Here is a 14,871-nt window from a genome sequence, read left to right on the forward strand (position 1 = left end):
GCAGTAACCTTCACTCTTCCCTTTGGCAAGTACCTTTGTGCAAGTGTTTGCCATGAAAATCAAACCCCCATCCTCTTATTAAAAGAAATGTTTCAGTTCAGATCACTGAAGAATCGATTAAAAATCAGAAGTACAAAGTTTCCTGGAAAGCACCTGCACAGCAAATGAAAATCAAGCAGTAACTGACTTTGAGGAGCTCACTGCACCTCTCACCCTACACATTTATCTACAGCTATGCTACAAACCCATGACACTTAACTTTGCTGAGGCTGCTTCCAAGTAGTGCAGTTACACATAGGATCTACCATTTCTCTTCAGGTGAGCACCTATTTCTACCTATAGAAATGTATTTATTTATTTATTTAGGCACTCCATGGTTATGGAAGCAAACATTGAGCAAATGTAAATAAGCATGGCTTGGGAAACAGACAGACTCACTGTGAAACCCCCCACAGCAAATTAATCAGCCTAAAAGACTCTCACAGTTTGAAACTGGGCTTCCTAATCTATGATGGCTGCCACATTTAGCTTATGATGATATAAAATAAACATCACACCTTTAAACTTTTCCCAGGGCTGATAAATCAGCAAGGAGGGGATGACTCTCACGAGAGGACCGTGCCTGTGGTTAGCAGAGTCCCACAGATACACAAGAGATGCAATTATGCTGGAGTAGCCAATTCTAGAGCTCTGACATGGCTTATTGTTTGACTAGCAAACAAGGAACTTCTTCAACTTAATTGCAGCCTAGCTATTCTAATGCTGATCTTTTTCATCCCTCTTTTCCTTTAACTATGGCCTTCATAGAATTTTGTTTTATTTTAATTCTTTGGTTGTTGATGTGCCCATTTTTTGGATCTGTTTTGTACCTGCTACGAATATGCACAGCTTCTGAATAAGTGTAGTTGCTGGTAAGATTCACCCCCATCACAGCTCACTTGTTAGAAATTTGTGATTCAGAGTAAAGGAATTTGCAGCATTAATTTCAGCCATGCACTGTTAGAGGTTCTTAACTGTGGCAGTGCAATGCTTCTGAAATGTATGGAATTACTGACACTCCTGGTGCAATGTTTACCTTTGGATGCGTCAGATGATATTGTGCCTTGTACCATAGTGTATGTAAGTGTGATAAGGAATTTATAACTACAGGAGGCAGCACTAAATCTGCATCAGGAATTATCCTCATGATCTGTGTGTGAGGGGAGCTGGGCTCTGACAGGGGTGACAATCCGAGGAGCTGCAGGTGCTGACCACCACCTCAGCCACACACCAAGGACACAAACTTGTCCTGCCTGAAACCATTTCCATCCCCCTGCCAGGTAACCCCTCCATCACCCTCCACACAAGGAACAAATGATTCTCACTAATTAACAAACAGCCTTGGCACAGGGCCCGGGCCCCGACTGCTCCGGTACCGGCTGGAAGGAGCACGGCAGAGCAACTGCTTTGGCACTTCGGGACTTGAAAGGTCAAGTAATTACCAGCCCTTCAGAAGCATAAACTGCCTTTAAAGCCAGCAGAGCAAGCAAAAACTATTAGGAGATTCATCCAACATTTATCTTTTAACTTGTTATCTCTGATACACAAACTCATTCTTATACTGTTTGCATTGCAGTGCATAAAATATTAAAATTAAAAGGCTTAGGGACTTCTGAAGGGAAAAAAGAGAGCAAAACTATTTTAGATTCAGAAACATTTCATCAATATGTAGTGTATTTGCATACTGGAATCAGAGAGTCCTGATTATGCATGTTTATTGATTTTGGCTTTGTTTTGATTAATGATAAAACTATGATCCTTCTTGTAAGGTAGCAGGGCTTGAGGGAGCTCAGTGCAATACAAATGTTTTGTATTTTAAGAAATCCTATTTATGCAAATAAGAGCACATTCACATGCATTTTGCTCAAGCATGGTTGTAACAAAGCTCTCCAAACATTCTCTTTTATACTCTGGATAATTTGGGGAGGCATGTTTAATACAAAAATGCTGCATAACAATTACTTTTTTCTTCATTATGAATGGCTCCCATTATATCACCTTGGACAAAAGAACAAGCTTCAATTCCCACTGAGCCTAATTTATTATCACAGCCAAAGATATTGTTTTGTGTCAAAGTGAATGCAATATTTCTAGAAATGGACTGCAAAATTCCTGCTGGGGGAAGTTCAAGGGGACTAGGGAGAAGTGAGAAACAAAAAACAATCTGGAGCTGGCTGGAAAAGTTTTTGCATTTCTGGAAAAGTAATGTTGGTGTGTTTGCCTCCAGTCCAGAAAGGGGGAGAGAGGTTTCCACCAGACAAAGCAGCTGTAGATCCTCATTATCAGAGTGCAAGGAAAATGTGAGGACAGACTCCCAATGTGTCATGTCCTAAGGACATCAAGAGTGGTGACAGATTCTATTCCTGCCTTAGTTACCAGCATTTAGACCATCCACTGGGCAGTGGACTGAAATGATTCTGAATTTATCCAACCAGACATCTGCACATCAAGATAAATAAAATTATCAGTTGGCCTGTGTTCTGACACATGAATTATCTCACAAATCTCAGCAGGATCTTTGCCTGTATGACAGCTGCCATATTGGCCTCTGATATCTGCTTTGGCAGCAAGGTCAGAATCTGGAATCCGAACAGAAGAGCAACCTGAGAATAAGTGAGGGAGTGGAGGTGAGGAAAATCCTCCTCCTTAAGTTATAACTCCCAAACACTCTTTTATGACAACTTAGTAGTCCAAAGCTGTGTTGTAGAAGAAGGATATAGAACAAAAGTGTCCACACCTGCAAGCAAGGCTGACCCACCTGCTGAGGGACTCTCTGACAGCTTCTTTTTGAAGGACAGTGGGGTTTGCTTGCTTTCTGTGGGCTGTGGGGGCTGGGGACAACAGAACACTAATGGAACACCAATGGAACACCAACGGAACACCAACAGAACACCAACAGAACACCAACAGAACACCAAGAGAACACCACCCTTCCCGTCATCCTCTGCTAACTCTGAGTATTTGCTTCCACAGCAGTTCAGAGCTGCTCCATGCTGCAGAAAATCTGGTTTAATCCCTTCTCCAGGTGCCCCTGTGTATTTGGAGAGAGACCCAGTCAAGCTCAGAGGGAAGAGGAGGGGTCAGCTGCACAGCAAGGAAAGGTCAGGTTGCCTCACCACCATTCATGCAGCTGGACTGCATTTCTCTTGGAAATTTGGGCTCTTAATGTTAATGTTTAATAATAATGTTAATAACCCCTCTTCTACTTCAAGGACTTTGTTACATGAAATAGATGAAATGTTCACCCTGCTCTTGCAGCTCCAGCTGCTGGGAACTTCTCTCCAGTTTCAGAAGAAATGGCACTGCCCACGGAAAGCCTCTGCTGGCCAGTGCTGACGGAATGCAGCATTCCCAGGCTGCAGGGCTCCACAGGGATCCCCTCTGGAATTGCTCAGGTCAGGAAAAAGAGTCAGGACAGACTGGGGAGATCCCTGCTATTTCCTGAACACAGCCCTCCCTCGGCAGGGAGCTCAGGGCACAGGAACTGCTGCTTCCCTCCCAGGTGCTCTGCAAGAAGGGATCAGCCAAGCCATGAGGGCACACACACATTTCTGCCTCCAAAAAAACAAGTTTCATTTGTTTTCCAACTCACTTGAAAAGGCAAATATGGTTTGAAATTTCAAGTTTTGTAAGGAATTATTTAACCCAAAGGCTAAAGCTGTTTTATATTTAAGACTGAATTTAGCTTGAAGCATAAAGAAAACTCTAGCATAAATTAGCACATATTGAAAACTTGATGCTAGAGAAATAAAAAAGCTGGTTTAAATCCAAGTAGTAAACCAAAAAACCAATTTTGTGAATTTGCTGGATACTGTCAGTGATCTAATAAGTAATTGTAATCAGATTATAGGCTCTCTGAGACAAAATAAAATAAATAAGTATTGAAAAAGTTTTGAACTTTGTAAGCATCAAACCCCATGAGATATCTCTATTTATGCTGGAATCAAGTTGTTGCATTTCTCTGACACAATCTGAGAGCTCACTGGTATCAGTATAAATCTGATCATTCAACTCCCAACTGTAGCTCTTACACTGATGTAACACATATTAAAACCGAGCCGTTCAGCACATCTGCCCTCCTATGGAACCAAGCTGCATTGCAGGTCACAAAAGAGTCTGAAGATCAAATGTTAATTCTCATCTCAATGATAGCACATTTAATTCAGAATGAAAATTAACATGCCACATGCACTGCAAATCTTCATAGCAATGATGTAAAACTGAAAGTGTGGAGATTAACACCAGGAAGAAAGACAGGATTAGGCATTTTTGATGGAAAATATTGTGCTTCTGCATCAACAGTCTTCCCCTCCAGTCTTCTTTCTTTTTTAAGTCTTTAAACCTGGTGCTTAACCATGAAATATTCCACAATATGTTGGTCAGGCTGGGTTTTAATTTCAACTCAACTGAAGAAGCATAGTTTAAAAGAATCACTATATCCCAGGGGAATCAGGAAATTACACTTTATTTATTGGCTTTGCCTTTCCCATAAGTAGACAGAGCCATACAGCATCTGATTTCCCTGTGAGGGGAGACACAGCCTGAAAAAGAGCCCTGCCAATGAGCCACTGGGCCATTGATTAATTAAGCAATAAGATGACGAGGTTCACTTAGGGTCATTAAGGCATGCCTACAATGCCATTGGAGTGTCTGGTTAATACCATAGGGCCTGAGCCCACAACAGTTTACATCTGGGCACAGGACTTGACACTTGTGCTGCTCTGTTTGCATATTCACATTGCCACTTGTAGGTGTTGGAATGCACTGGGCAGTCTAAACACAACCTTCCTTTTGGGGGGTTAGAGAGGGACAGGAGACCTTCATTTTAAATCTGTTTTCATAGAATTGTTTGTTACAAAATCTGTCATTCCATAGACTATTGAAAAGGATCACAGACATACATACTCGTAGCTATTAGAGTAGTGCTCTGTGAGCACTATTTCTACAAATCCCACAGCAAGGAATTAAAAGAAAAGGAATTCAAATTCCTAAGATTCTCCTGATTTTCTGAACTGGTTCAGGCAACCTGGAAAACCACCACCCTCTACCTGGTCTGCCAGAGCTGCTGCATTTTGTTTGCAGCAGTTAATGACTGGCCTTGTGAGAAAGCACAGGGTTTTCTCTGGTTCAGGGGGCTGGGCACTCACCTGTGAGCAGGCATTCCTGAATTCCTGAGTTCCAATCCTCAGAGGTCTCCTCTGAGCACTTCTTTCGTTCTGTTTGAATTAAACTTACCTGTTTCAAACTACATTTTTTTCTGTACATCACATTTCAAAAATGACAATTTGAAATACTTCACTTTCAGGTGAATATACTGAAGAATAACAAGCTTGACCAGACAAGAGGTAACATGATCTTCATAAAAGCAGCTGAACAAATCATAAATTGGGTTTTACTGGTTCACTCACACCCACTATGGCTAAACACCCAATTTGAGGTCAGTTATGATTGTTTCCCTGTTGAATGGACTTCCCTTTAAATAGATATTCCACAGACAATGTTTTAACAGCTAGTTATTTTATTACTTTGTTGGGAAAGCAGGAATAAACCAAGAAATTTGGGATGAGGCAGCTCTGTACAGTTCTTTCCCATTCCAGAGTGGAATGGGTCTCTGTCCTTGCCATCTACTGCTCTTTAAATAAGATTGCAGCAGCAGAAGAGTCTTAAGGAAAAAAAAAATTATTATTATTATTATTATTATTATTATTATTATTATTATTATTATTATTATTATTATTATTATTATTATTATTATTAATGATTATAATAATAAAATAAATAAAGTTTGTCTACTGTGGCTTGAAGATAGAGATGGCTAAGAAGTTTCTACTTAATTTCAGAAATTTCTTTTCTTGCCAACCAGTGTGGCCAGTGTATCAACATAAACACTTCCATTAGATACAGGCCTGTCTGTCCTCTTGGTTCAACATCAGCACCACCACAGTTATACCAGTATTTCCCTCAGTTAGGGAACTATTACACCTGTAAAAGAGTATTTAAAGAAGCTTAATATCATCCAGACATGAACTATATCACTGTAAATAAATGGGCTTCAACTTTGGGTTTAGTCAGAGCTGGGACAGAATTGTCACTGTGTAACTGTGCAGCACAGGGAAGGAAACGGACTCACCTCCAGTGCCACATCCACACCAAGTTTCTTCACTCTGACCTTGAGAGTACAAGCTAAGGAACAACATTTCAGCTACATGGAGTGATTAGATTATGAACACAGTGATTAGATTAACAGCAGATGACTTGGAAGTCAAACTGCTGCATCCCCACTGAATTACCAGCTCCAGCAGCAGCAGAAGTCCCCCTTCTAGGGCTCCCCACAGCCCCAGCTTTAAGGACTTCTCTAAGTCTTTAGACACCAAGTAAACAAAAGACAAAATTTCCATTTTGCCTCCTACTGTACCAAAGCCAGTGTGCTCTCATAGAACACCAGGGTCATCTCAACTGTAACAGCATTTCATTGGTCACAACACCTCACAAATGACACAGCTACAAAAGGTGACGTCCAGCTTACCAGGGGCATCACGGGCTGAGCAACAGCAGCTTTGAGGGAGTCCATGTCCTCTCATCTTATTAGCAAGTAGGATAGAAAGAAGCCAAAGAAAACCAAGTTTAAAGCAGTGAACATAACACTGCAGACACAGACACAAGCACAGCTTGTCACCCAGCACAGCTCCAGCAGCCACCTGAGAACCAAGGGGCTCCAGCTGGGCATGGAAACTTCAGTGGCAAAGTTGAAACTCTTCAGCTCAGTGCTTCTAATCATGGGATCACAGAATATCCTGAGTGAGAAGGTCCCACAGGGATCATCAGTCCAGCCCCTGGCCCTGCACAGATACCCCAACAATCCCACCCCGTGCCTGAGAGCGTTGTCCAAACCCTCCTGGAGCCCCCCTGGGGCTGTGCCCATTCTCTGGGGAGCCTGTTCAGCCCTCTGGTTTAACGTTTTAAAATTGATTTCGTTTCAGTTCTGTGAATTCAAGTAACACACTAAAAACATTTTTAAATTAACACAAAACATATTTCCTAAAAATGCTGCATAGGCAGTCCCTACATTGATGCAGGCCCAGGAAAAAAACCAGAGGGTACAAATACTCCTTGGAAAGCATTAGAGGATGAAGGCTGTTGTTTCTGTAAAGAGGGTGTTTGGGTTTGATTTTTTAAAATATAACAATGCACAAAATAAGTCCATCCTTATCAGCAGCACTTAGAACAGTATTTGGCTGATTTAACCCATAGTATGATCATTCTGCTGAGCCTACCTACACCCATCTGACCCCAAAGAACTCCCAGCCAAGAGCACTTTCCTGCATTGACCTGAAAATTTCAGGGGAGTTACCAGCCTTATTTCAATTCCTTCCATTCCCAAAGAAACAAACAAAAGGAAATGTATGTTCAAAAATGTTTTAACTCAACAGGACCTTCCTCACAGAGACATTATCTTCACAAGAGTAAACATGATGTTTTCTATCCAAAGTACACAAATTTATCTGAGGAATTCATTATCCATTTCCAAATTCACTGTATTGTGTCTCCTGTTATTTACCCAAGAAACGCTGTCAGAGCATGAGATGTGTGGGAATCACCTGTTTTATTCAACCCACCACAGTTTATTTCAGTTTATAAGTGTTTCATGATCTCTTCAGTTTCTCCTCTGCAATCTTGATTACAATATAGCTGAAAATATATATTAATCCACAGGTACTTTTTTTTCTTTTTTTCAAAGCTACATTTTAACCAAAAATGGGAAGAAAAAAAAAAAAGAAAAGAAATAAATAGGGGGAAGAAAGAAATCTGGAGTGTTTCTATTGGTGTCTTAAGGCATAACAAACTCCAGCAATTTATTTCACCACATCCAGTTGTAATGCTAAACCACAGATAAACATTACTAATGGAACAAGAATGTGTTCCTTCCTTCTGATGGAGGTCCAGAATTGCCCTTTGGAGTTTGCCAAACAGCATGGGGCACTTCATTCACCATGTGATTGGCACACACTTCAGTTCTGAATCAGTCTGGGGATGAAACTGTTGGCTAAAGCTCTGGAAATTCTGACTCTGGAGCTGTCAGGCAGGCTGTCTTTACTTTGAGAAAATGCAATTCTTTTTAATAGCACTATGTTACTTGGCTTTTTATTTGGTTTTACATTGTTCATTGATGTTTTGGATTTTGATGTATTGTGTAGCACCCCAAGAACTCTAACAGGGGGGACTCCATTAAAAAATTATTTTATTATTTCAACATGTGCTAATAAACATGCTGCATGTTTGGGGAATCTAATCCCATCTATTTGGATGGCACACAAAAAGGCCTTCAGCCACTGCATGCTGATAGCAAAAAAATGCATCTGTTCACTGAAAGGCAGAAATGTCATTTCTTAACTGAGCTCATGTTCAAGGCAGCTCTTACAATGCAGGGAATTCTAAGGGTCAAGGGTTTATTTTTCCATTTATCTTGTAAAAAAGGAAATTATCTCATAAACTTATGATTGGTTTTTTTTTTTTAGTCAACATTATTTTGCATAGCAACAAGCTTATTTGTAGGATATTTTAGGACACGTAACTTAGCTTATTATTTTATTGATATTAATGGAAATGATCCAGAAGAGGAAAACACATCATCTGGAGGTCTGACTCTAGGTGTGACTCAACTGCCTGCCACATCCTAACATCACTGAATATTCAGGGGGCAGAGTGCTTGGAGGATTGGGTTTGAATTCTCTTCCTTGGGGACATGTAACTATAAAATCATGAGTTCTTTAAGATCCAGTCCACCCCAAACTCAAACCTCCACACAGCCTTTCACTTCAGCTTGTTTTTTTCCCCCTTACAGCCATGAATCAAATTTTTGAGTGCACAAATGTTGTTCACAATACTCTTTTTTCACTTCTACAACTGCTGTGCTATAACCAAAGAGGACACTTATTTTGCACAGCAATCTAATGCACAGCTTCTTTTTTATCTACTTTCTCTAATGGCTGGTCACCTGCCTTCTCAGCCATGAAATCTTTTCGAAATGTTTCTCTCTTGCCTGAACACACAGGGGTTTGGCTCCCTGCTGTGGTAATCCCTCAAGGATCCAGGTCCATTATGCTCCTGTGTCAGTACAGGTGCTGTCAGCTGCCTGAGGTACAGCCCTGCCACTGATTCAGAAGCTGAAGGAGCTTTTGTATCAAGATGAGGGTCAACCAGTATCAGGTGACACAAGCACAATCCCTATCTGTGTTCTCCTAGCAGACGTGTGTCTAAAAATATGCACAATCTTGTTTTTCCTTACAATGCTCCTCTTCTTTAAAGATTTTCTAGAAATGTATGTTTTCAGAGTAATGTAAGATAATGAATTCTCAACCACACTGCCGTGTGCACTTTGCAAATGTTTATTCCTCCACCGTTGTTTTAGGTAGTTATCAGCTCACATTTGCTCGGTGGGTGTTCCAGAGGTGTTCTGCTGATTAAGATGTCTTGGATGGCTTCAGGGCTTTCTCCTCCTCAGCAGCTGGTTCGCTGGCGCTTTCTTTGTGGTCGCTGCAGCTCTGGGTGTGGTGTTTGGGGTAGCGCCTGTGAGACGGCTCCTCGTTTCCAGGGCCCTGACCCGACACAAACGTGCTCTGGTAGACGGTGACGAAGCCTTCGGTGCTGCTCCGGCCTGGCGCACGAGCCCACTCGAAGAAGTTATGGGAGTTCTGTCTCTGCTTCTCTGGATCCAACTTCCTCACACCCATGCCCTACGGGAAAAAAAAAGGAAGCTAAACTTCATGCAACCATATGACTTCCAGTCACAGCTTCACAGATGAATCTTGTAACAGTCACTACCCCACTGGGAAGTGAACGAAGCTGTTACCACAGTGATTGCAAGAACTCACGGTCGACCTTTAGCAAGTTAAAAATAATATTGTCAGACTCGCCTGTATGAACATTTTTGGTTGCATATATAATGGGAAATCTGCTGACCTTCCACCTCTCAGAGCTAATAAACCACTTTTACTTTGCATTTCTGTAGCACACCAGCTACTCAAGGCTATTTAGCTACACTCGGCTAAATTAATCTTCAGAGGCACCCAAAGAAATAGGTTAATAATTCTAGGTGTGGACTGCAATAAAGAAACTGAGACAGACCATGAAATCTGAATCTTCAGTGCTATCCCTTGTGTGTCCAAACACAGAGAGACAGCCTGATTTTTACACTCCACAGCTTGCAGGAAATTTAGCTGGAATTATGGTTGATCAGTATCTCTAAAACAATGAGACACTGCCCAAAGTGCACAGAAATGGAGGTTACTCAGTGAATAATGAATTCCAAAAAGTCTAGGCCTGACAGAGCCCAAAATCAGACAAACTCCCTGTATCACAATTCACTGCTTCCTCCTTTACTCATTCTCCTGTGAACTGCACTATTTCTTTTGCTGCCTGGAATAATACCAACAATCTAAGGGGAATGGAAGGACATGATACTGTTGCCCACAGAGAAAAGCCCAAAAAATTTTTAATTCTAGTCAAAGTTGTGGCTTCTGCAGCATACATTTAAACAGGTGTACTGTAAAGAATTCAAAGAATGCATTCTTGAGATATATTGTGGGTATGCTAAGGATTTTGCTTAAATTTATGATAAAGATGAGTCTGAACAAAATATTTGGGACTGCAAATTAGAAGTTGCTGAGATGTCTACAAAAATTCCTTGCAAGGCAAATCACTTAGAGCAGACTAATAGGACATTTAACTGGGTACAAAACCAAAACAGGAATATTAGAGAATATTAGAAAATGTCAGAGACCCAAATCATGGCTTTTTGCTTCCCTTTGAATCACACCATTCACAATGACTGTATGTGCTGCTGCACAGAGATGTTCCAGCCCTCTACTAATAAAAAGTGTACTTTTTTTTGCTATTTACATTTTTCTCTTCTCACTGTTTTAGCATCTATTTTCTCTCTCTCTCTCCCTTTTTTTTTTTTTTTTTTAGCATCTATTTTCTCTTTTTTTTGTTTTTTGCAGGGGACAGAAAAGATGCTGTGTTTAATCTCTGGCAGACCAATAGATCTGAAGTTCTTGATTTGTCTCAGTGCTGGATACTTACCAGGTCAAAATACTCTACTGCATTGCATATGTCATGTCTGTTGTCATGAGAAGAGAATGGAAAATTGTTGTTTCCTGCTTTCTGCAAAAAAAGAAATTATAGAAAAAAAAAATTTTTAAGTTCTGTTGAGTCTATTAGTCTTTGTTCTTATATTGTGAGATTACAGCTGTCTTTGTTCTTGCACAGAAGTCATATTCCTATGTTAAATATTCACCTGCACATGATTTTATAGGGGTAATGTGGACTTTAAATTTTTTTAATAAAACAACCAGGAGGATTTGCTGAATATATACATGATTAATATAAAAGTGCAAATTTTCAAATAAGAAATGATACATAATGTCTGTAAAGCAGCAAAATTCTAGATATATGTCAGGATTGCCTTGCTTGATTTAGTAGTAGGCCTAGAGCTAATTAAAATAAACTACAAAAGGGACCTCAAAACTGAATTAGCCTGTGATTTATGAACTGAATGTCATGGACACTGCTTGTTGCAGGGGAAGCTGAAGAGGTATTAATTGCTTAACTAATTTATAATCTCATTCTTTAACATGATGCTCATCCACTCTCTAAATGAAACCAGAATTTCAGAAGAAAAAAAGACAACTGCAAAAAGAGCTATTTTAGAAATACTGAACATATCTGACTTTTTACATGTTATCAGTGCAATATCCCAACTGTGATATTCCACTCCAAACAGAAGAGCAAGTTTTACTGTAACACAGTCTAAAAGAAGTGTTTCAAGAGTAGGGGAACCTGAATGAGCTTTAAAGAACATTGTGACTGGAGGCCTGATCCAGCAAGAAGATTCACCAGACACAAAATGTGCCTGCACAGGGTCAGCGCCATGGTTAGATCTCAGAATAATTGGTTTAAAAGGCAGATTCTCTTCCTTTTTTTTTAGGTACATTTACCAGCTGATAAAACCTACCCTTTTCAGGCAGTGGCTAGGGCCAGATGTTCCACAGAAAGGTAGATGCAACATGAACACAGTGTGTACTCATGTTACAGTATAATCTTCTTTTCATAGTCCCAAGCTTCCCTTTTAAATATTCCCTCCAAGCCCTTCATTTCTGCCCTTCACTATAGCAAAACCAGTGACATGAACCCACTGTAATTGCTGTGCTTATAGAAAATGAAAATAGAAAATGTTCTGTGCCCAAAGCAGGTGGGTAAAGCAAATCTCAGTGTGATGATAAAATAAGGACATGAAAAGGTGCTTACAACACTGCAACATATTAAATACTTGTGATTTTAAAAAGTACTGTATTTCCCTTCATCACAAAATTTTACACAAATCCCATTTTTAATCAAGCCTTAAAAATGTTTGAAATGAGGAGCTTCTAACTTTTTAATGATCAAAAAGAACACTCCTTTGTGTGAATATACTGAATTTCCAACATTCATTGCCAAACAGCTGATCAAATTTCCATTAAACCTTCTTGCATGGCTATACACACAGGCTGTGGGCTGAGATTGATCATAATGTATTCGGTGTCTCAATAATAAAAGAGAAAATCAGCAGTAATACAGCAGGACTCGGAGCAACTAAAATTATGAGTGAGTAACAGGGAAATATGTTTCTTCCGCAGCGCAGGCAGCAATCACTCCATCCCCTGAGGCACAAAGTCTGCCAGCCCGCTGTGACTGCTCCGCTAACGACCCCGAGTGCTGCTCTTACTCACAACTTAGCGAGTGACAGCTTGCAAAAGAGCTCCGAAAATCGGCTGTGCTGCACAGGAACTCACCTGCACCCGAGCTTTGTATTGCAGCGGCATTCTGTGTTCCTGGCCCACAGCGGCTACAGAGTTCAGGACATGCTTTAGTGAAGCGCTTGTTACTGATTCCAGCTCGCCCAGCTCCAGTCCATCGTGAGTGAACTAGAAAATAATGAAGATTATGAGCCTTTAAAATAAAAGCCAACTGAAAAATACAAAACAAAACAAAACCAACAAAACCCAAATAACAAATAAAACTGATCAGAAACGTGGGCCAAATGGTATTTTCCCGTTTATTTTTTATTACTTGGATTGCAGCAGCACCTAGTGGCGCCTCCCACACACACAACACAGACCATAAAGACGTTCAAACGTAGATTAACAACCAGACAAGAATGTCCAGGAACTTCTGGAAAACTATTTGCACAGCCATAACCACTAAGGAAAACAACGACCTTCTAACCCCCCTCCTCCCAGTGTACTCCTACTGTAGTACAAGTTTGAAAGAACTTTAAACTTTTGGGAACAGCTCAACCCAGCATCAGGCCAAAGGTTCAGAGAGTGAGGAGCAGCCTGTGCCAGCAATGTCACAGTGCCCAAGGATGCCAAGATGTCCCAGCCCAGCGTTTCTGATGGGATCACGGTGTTCTCCTGGAGTCGAGAACTGAGGCAAACCTTGGCTGGAGCTCTCCAGAAGAGACGGAAAATCAACCAGGGCTAACTATCAAATAAGAGACCTTCAGCATCGCTGGAAAACTGGGGCGGGGCGGGGAAATCCAGCCAAGGTTAGTTAACAAGAAATGTTGCACACTGAATACGTAGGACACTTTCCTCGTAAACCTCAGAAATGGGAAAACTCATTCTCGACTAAAGGACAAAGTCACGCCTAGCATGGTGCTTCTTCGAGAGTTTAAGGATCGAGAAGCCCTGTGGGGGACACGGGGGTTCCTGCTCGGCCCTTACCCAGTCGCTACTGTGCCCCCCGCTGTGCTCTGACCCGTCCTTAGCCATGGCTCGATGTCACTGCCACTCCGGTCACTGTGCCGGCGCCACCGCGGTTCCCTGGAGACCTGCTCGGGGAGCGGCCGGGCTGTGGAACCTCCTCCCCTGTGACCTCAGAGCCCCCCTGGCGTTTCAGCGAGATCCACACAACCCGGAGCAGCGCTGCTCCTACTCGTGTGCTGCAGGGGAGAGGGAAATAACAGCTCCTCCGAGGATTGAATGTTGAAAACAAATCAGTTCTGCACAATCGCTTCAGTGACACTTTACAGCCTGAATAGGAATGGGTGGGGAAAGGAGAGATGGTTTTGAGGAAAACCCAAAGGAAGTTAGAGAAAGAATTTTTAAGATGCAACTTCCTCCTCTTTTGAAAATGGCTTTCCACATACACATATCTTAATTGAACACACGCCCGATATTTACAGAAAACCTGGCTGCGTGCTAAGGATTTTTTTGCTTTTGAGTTTGCTTGGAAACATCCCAACTATTTAACTGCAGCACACTTGGCCACTGTAGCACAAACCAAGACTTTGCCTCCTTGGCCTTGACAGACTGTAAAGAAGATGACACTTGTGCCCTTTTTGTCTTCAAACACACAGAGATTAGGTTAGGTTGGATATTAGGAAGGAATTGTTCCCTGGGAGGGTAAGGAGGTCCTGGCACAGGGTGCTCAGAGAAGCTGCAGCCCATGGCTGGGGTAGAACTGGATGATCTTTAAGTTCCCTTCCAGCCCAAAACATTCTGTGAATCCTTGATCTATGTCTATATATATATATATATATATATATATATATATATAAGATATATGTAGCTATTGATACAGATATAGATGTAATTTAAGAGGCAATCAGCATTTGAACTCCCTGACCAGTCATGTACTGCCCCTTGCGGTTTAGAGAATGAGGAATACCATCTACACGGAAAATAATAAATATTAAAAATCCCATGGGCACTATTTAGGAATTGCTTACTGAAGCCATCAGACCTTAGCTTTTGTTGAACTCAGTGTACAGACAGCAGGACACTGCAATAA

The 14,871-nt window shown here is 41.2% G+C and overlaps 1 protein-coding gene across 2 annotated transcripts; it reads right to left on the reverse strand.

The window, feature by feature from the left end:
- Positions 1 to 8,871: 8,871 nt before the first annotated feature.
- On the reverse strand, positions 8,872 to 14,064 carry TEX36 (testis expressed 36). Of its 2 annotated transcripts, XM_009087604.4 has the most exons (4): positions 13,803 to 14,064; positions 12,870 to 13,001; positions 11,122 to 11,202; positions 8,872 to 9,773 (listed from the first exon to the last, which is right to left on the reverse strand). In XM_009087604.4, the coding sequence occupies exons 1-4, from the start codon at positions 13,848 to 13,850 to the stop codon at positions 9,501 to 9,503; spliced, it is 534 nt and encodes a 177-aa protein (XP_009085852.3). In that variant the 5' UTR covers positions 13,851 to 14,064; the 3' UTR covers positions 8,872 to 9,500. The 2 variants fall into 2 exon arrangements, with proteins under 2 accessions (XP_009085852.3, XP_018766732.3); XM_018911187.3 differs by lacking the exon at positions 11,122 to 11,202.
- Between the last annotated feature and the right edge of the window lie 807 nt (positions 14,065 to 14,871).

Source organism: Serinus canaria, chromosome 6 (assembly GCF_022539315.1).
Source record: "Serinus canaria isolate serCan28SL12 chromosome 6, serCan2020, whole genome shotgun sequence".
Lineage (NCBI taxonomy): Eukaryota > Metazoa > Chordata > Aves > Passeriformes > Fringillidae > Serinus > Serinus canaria.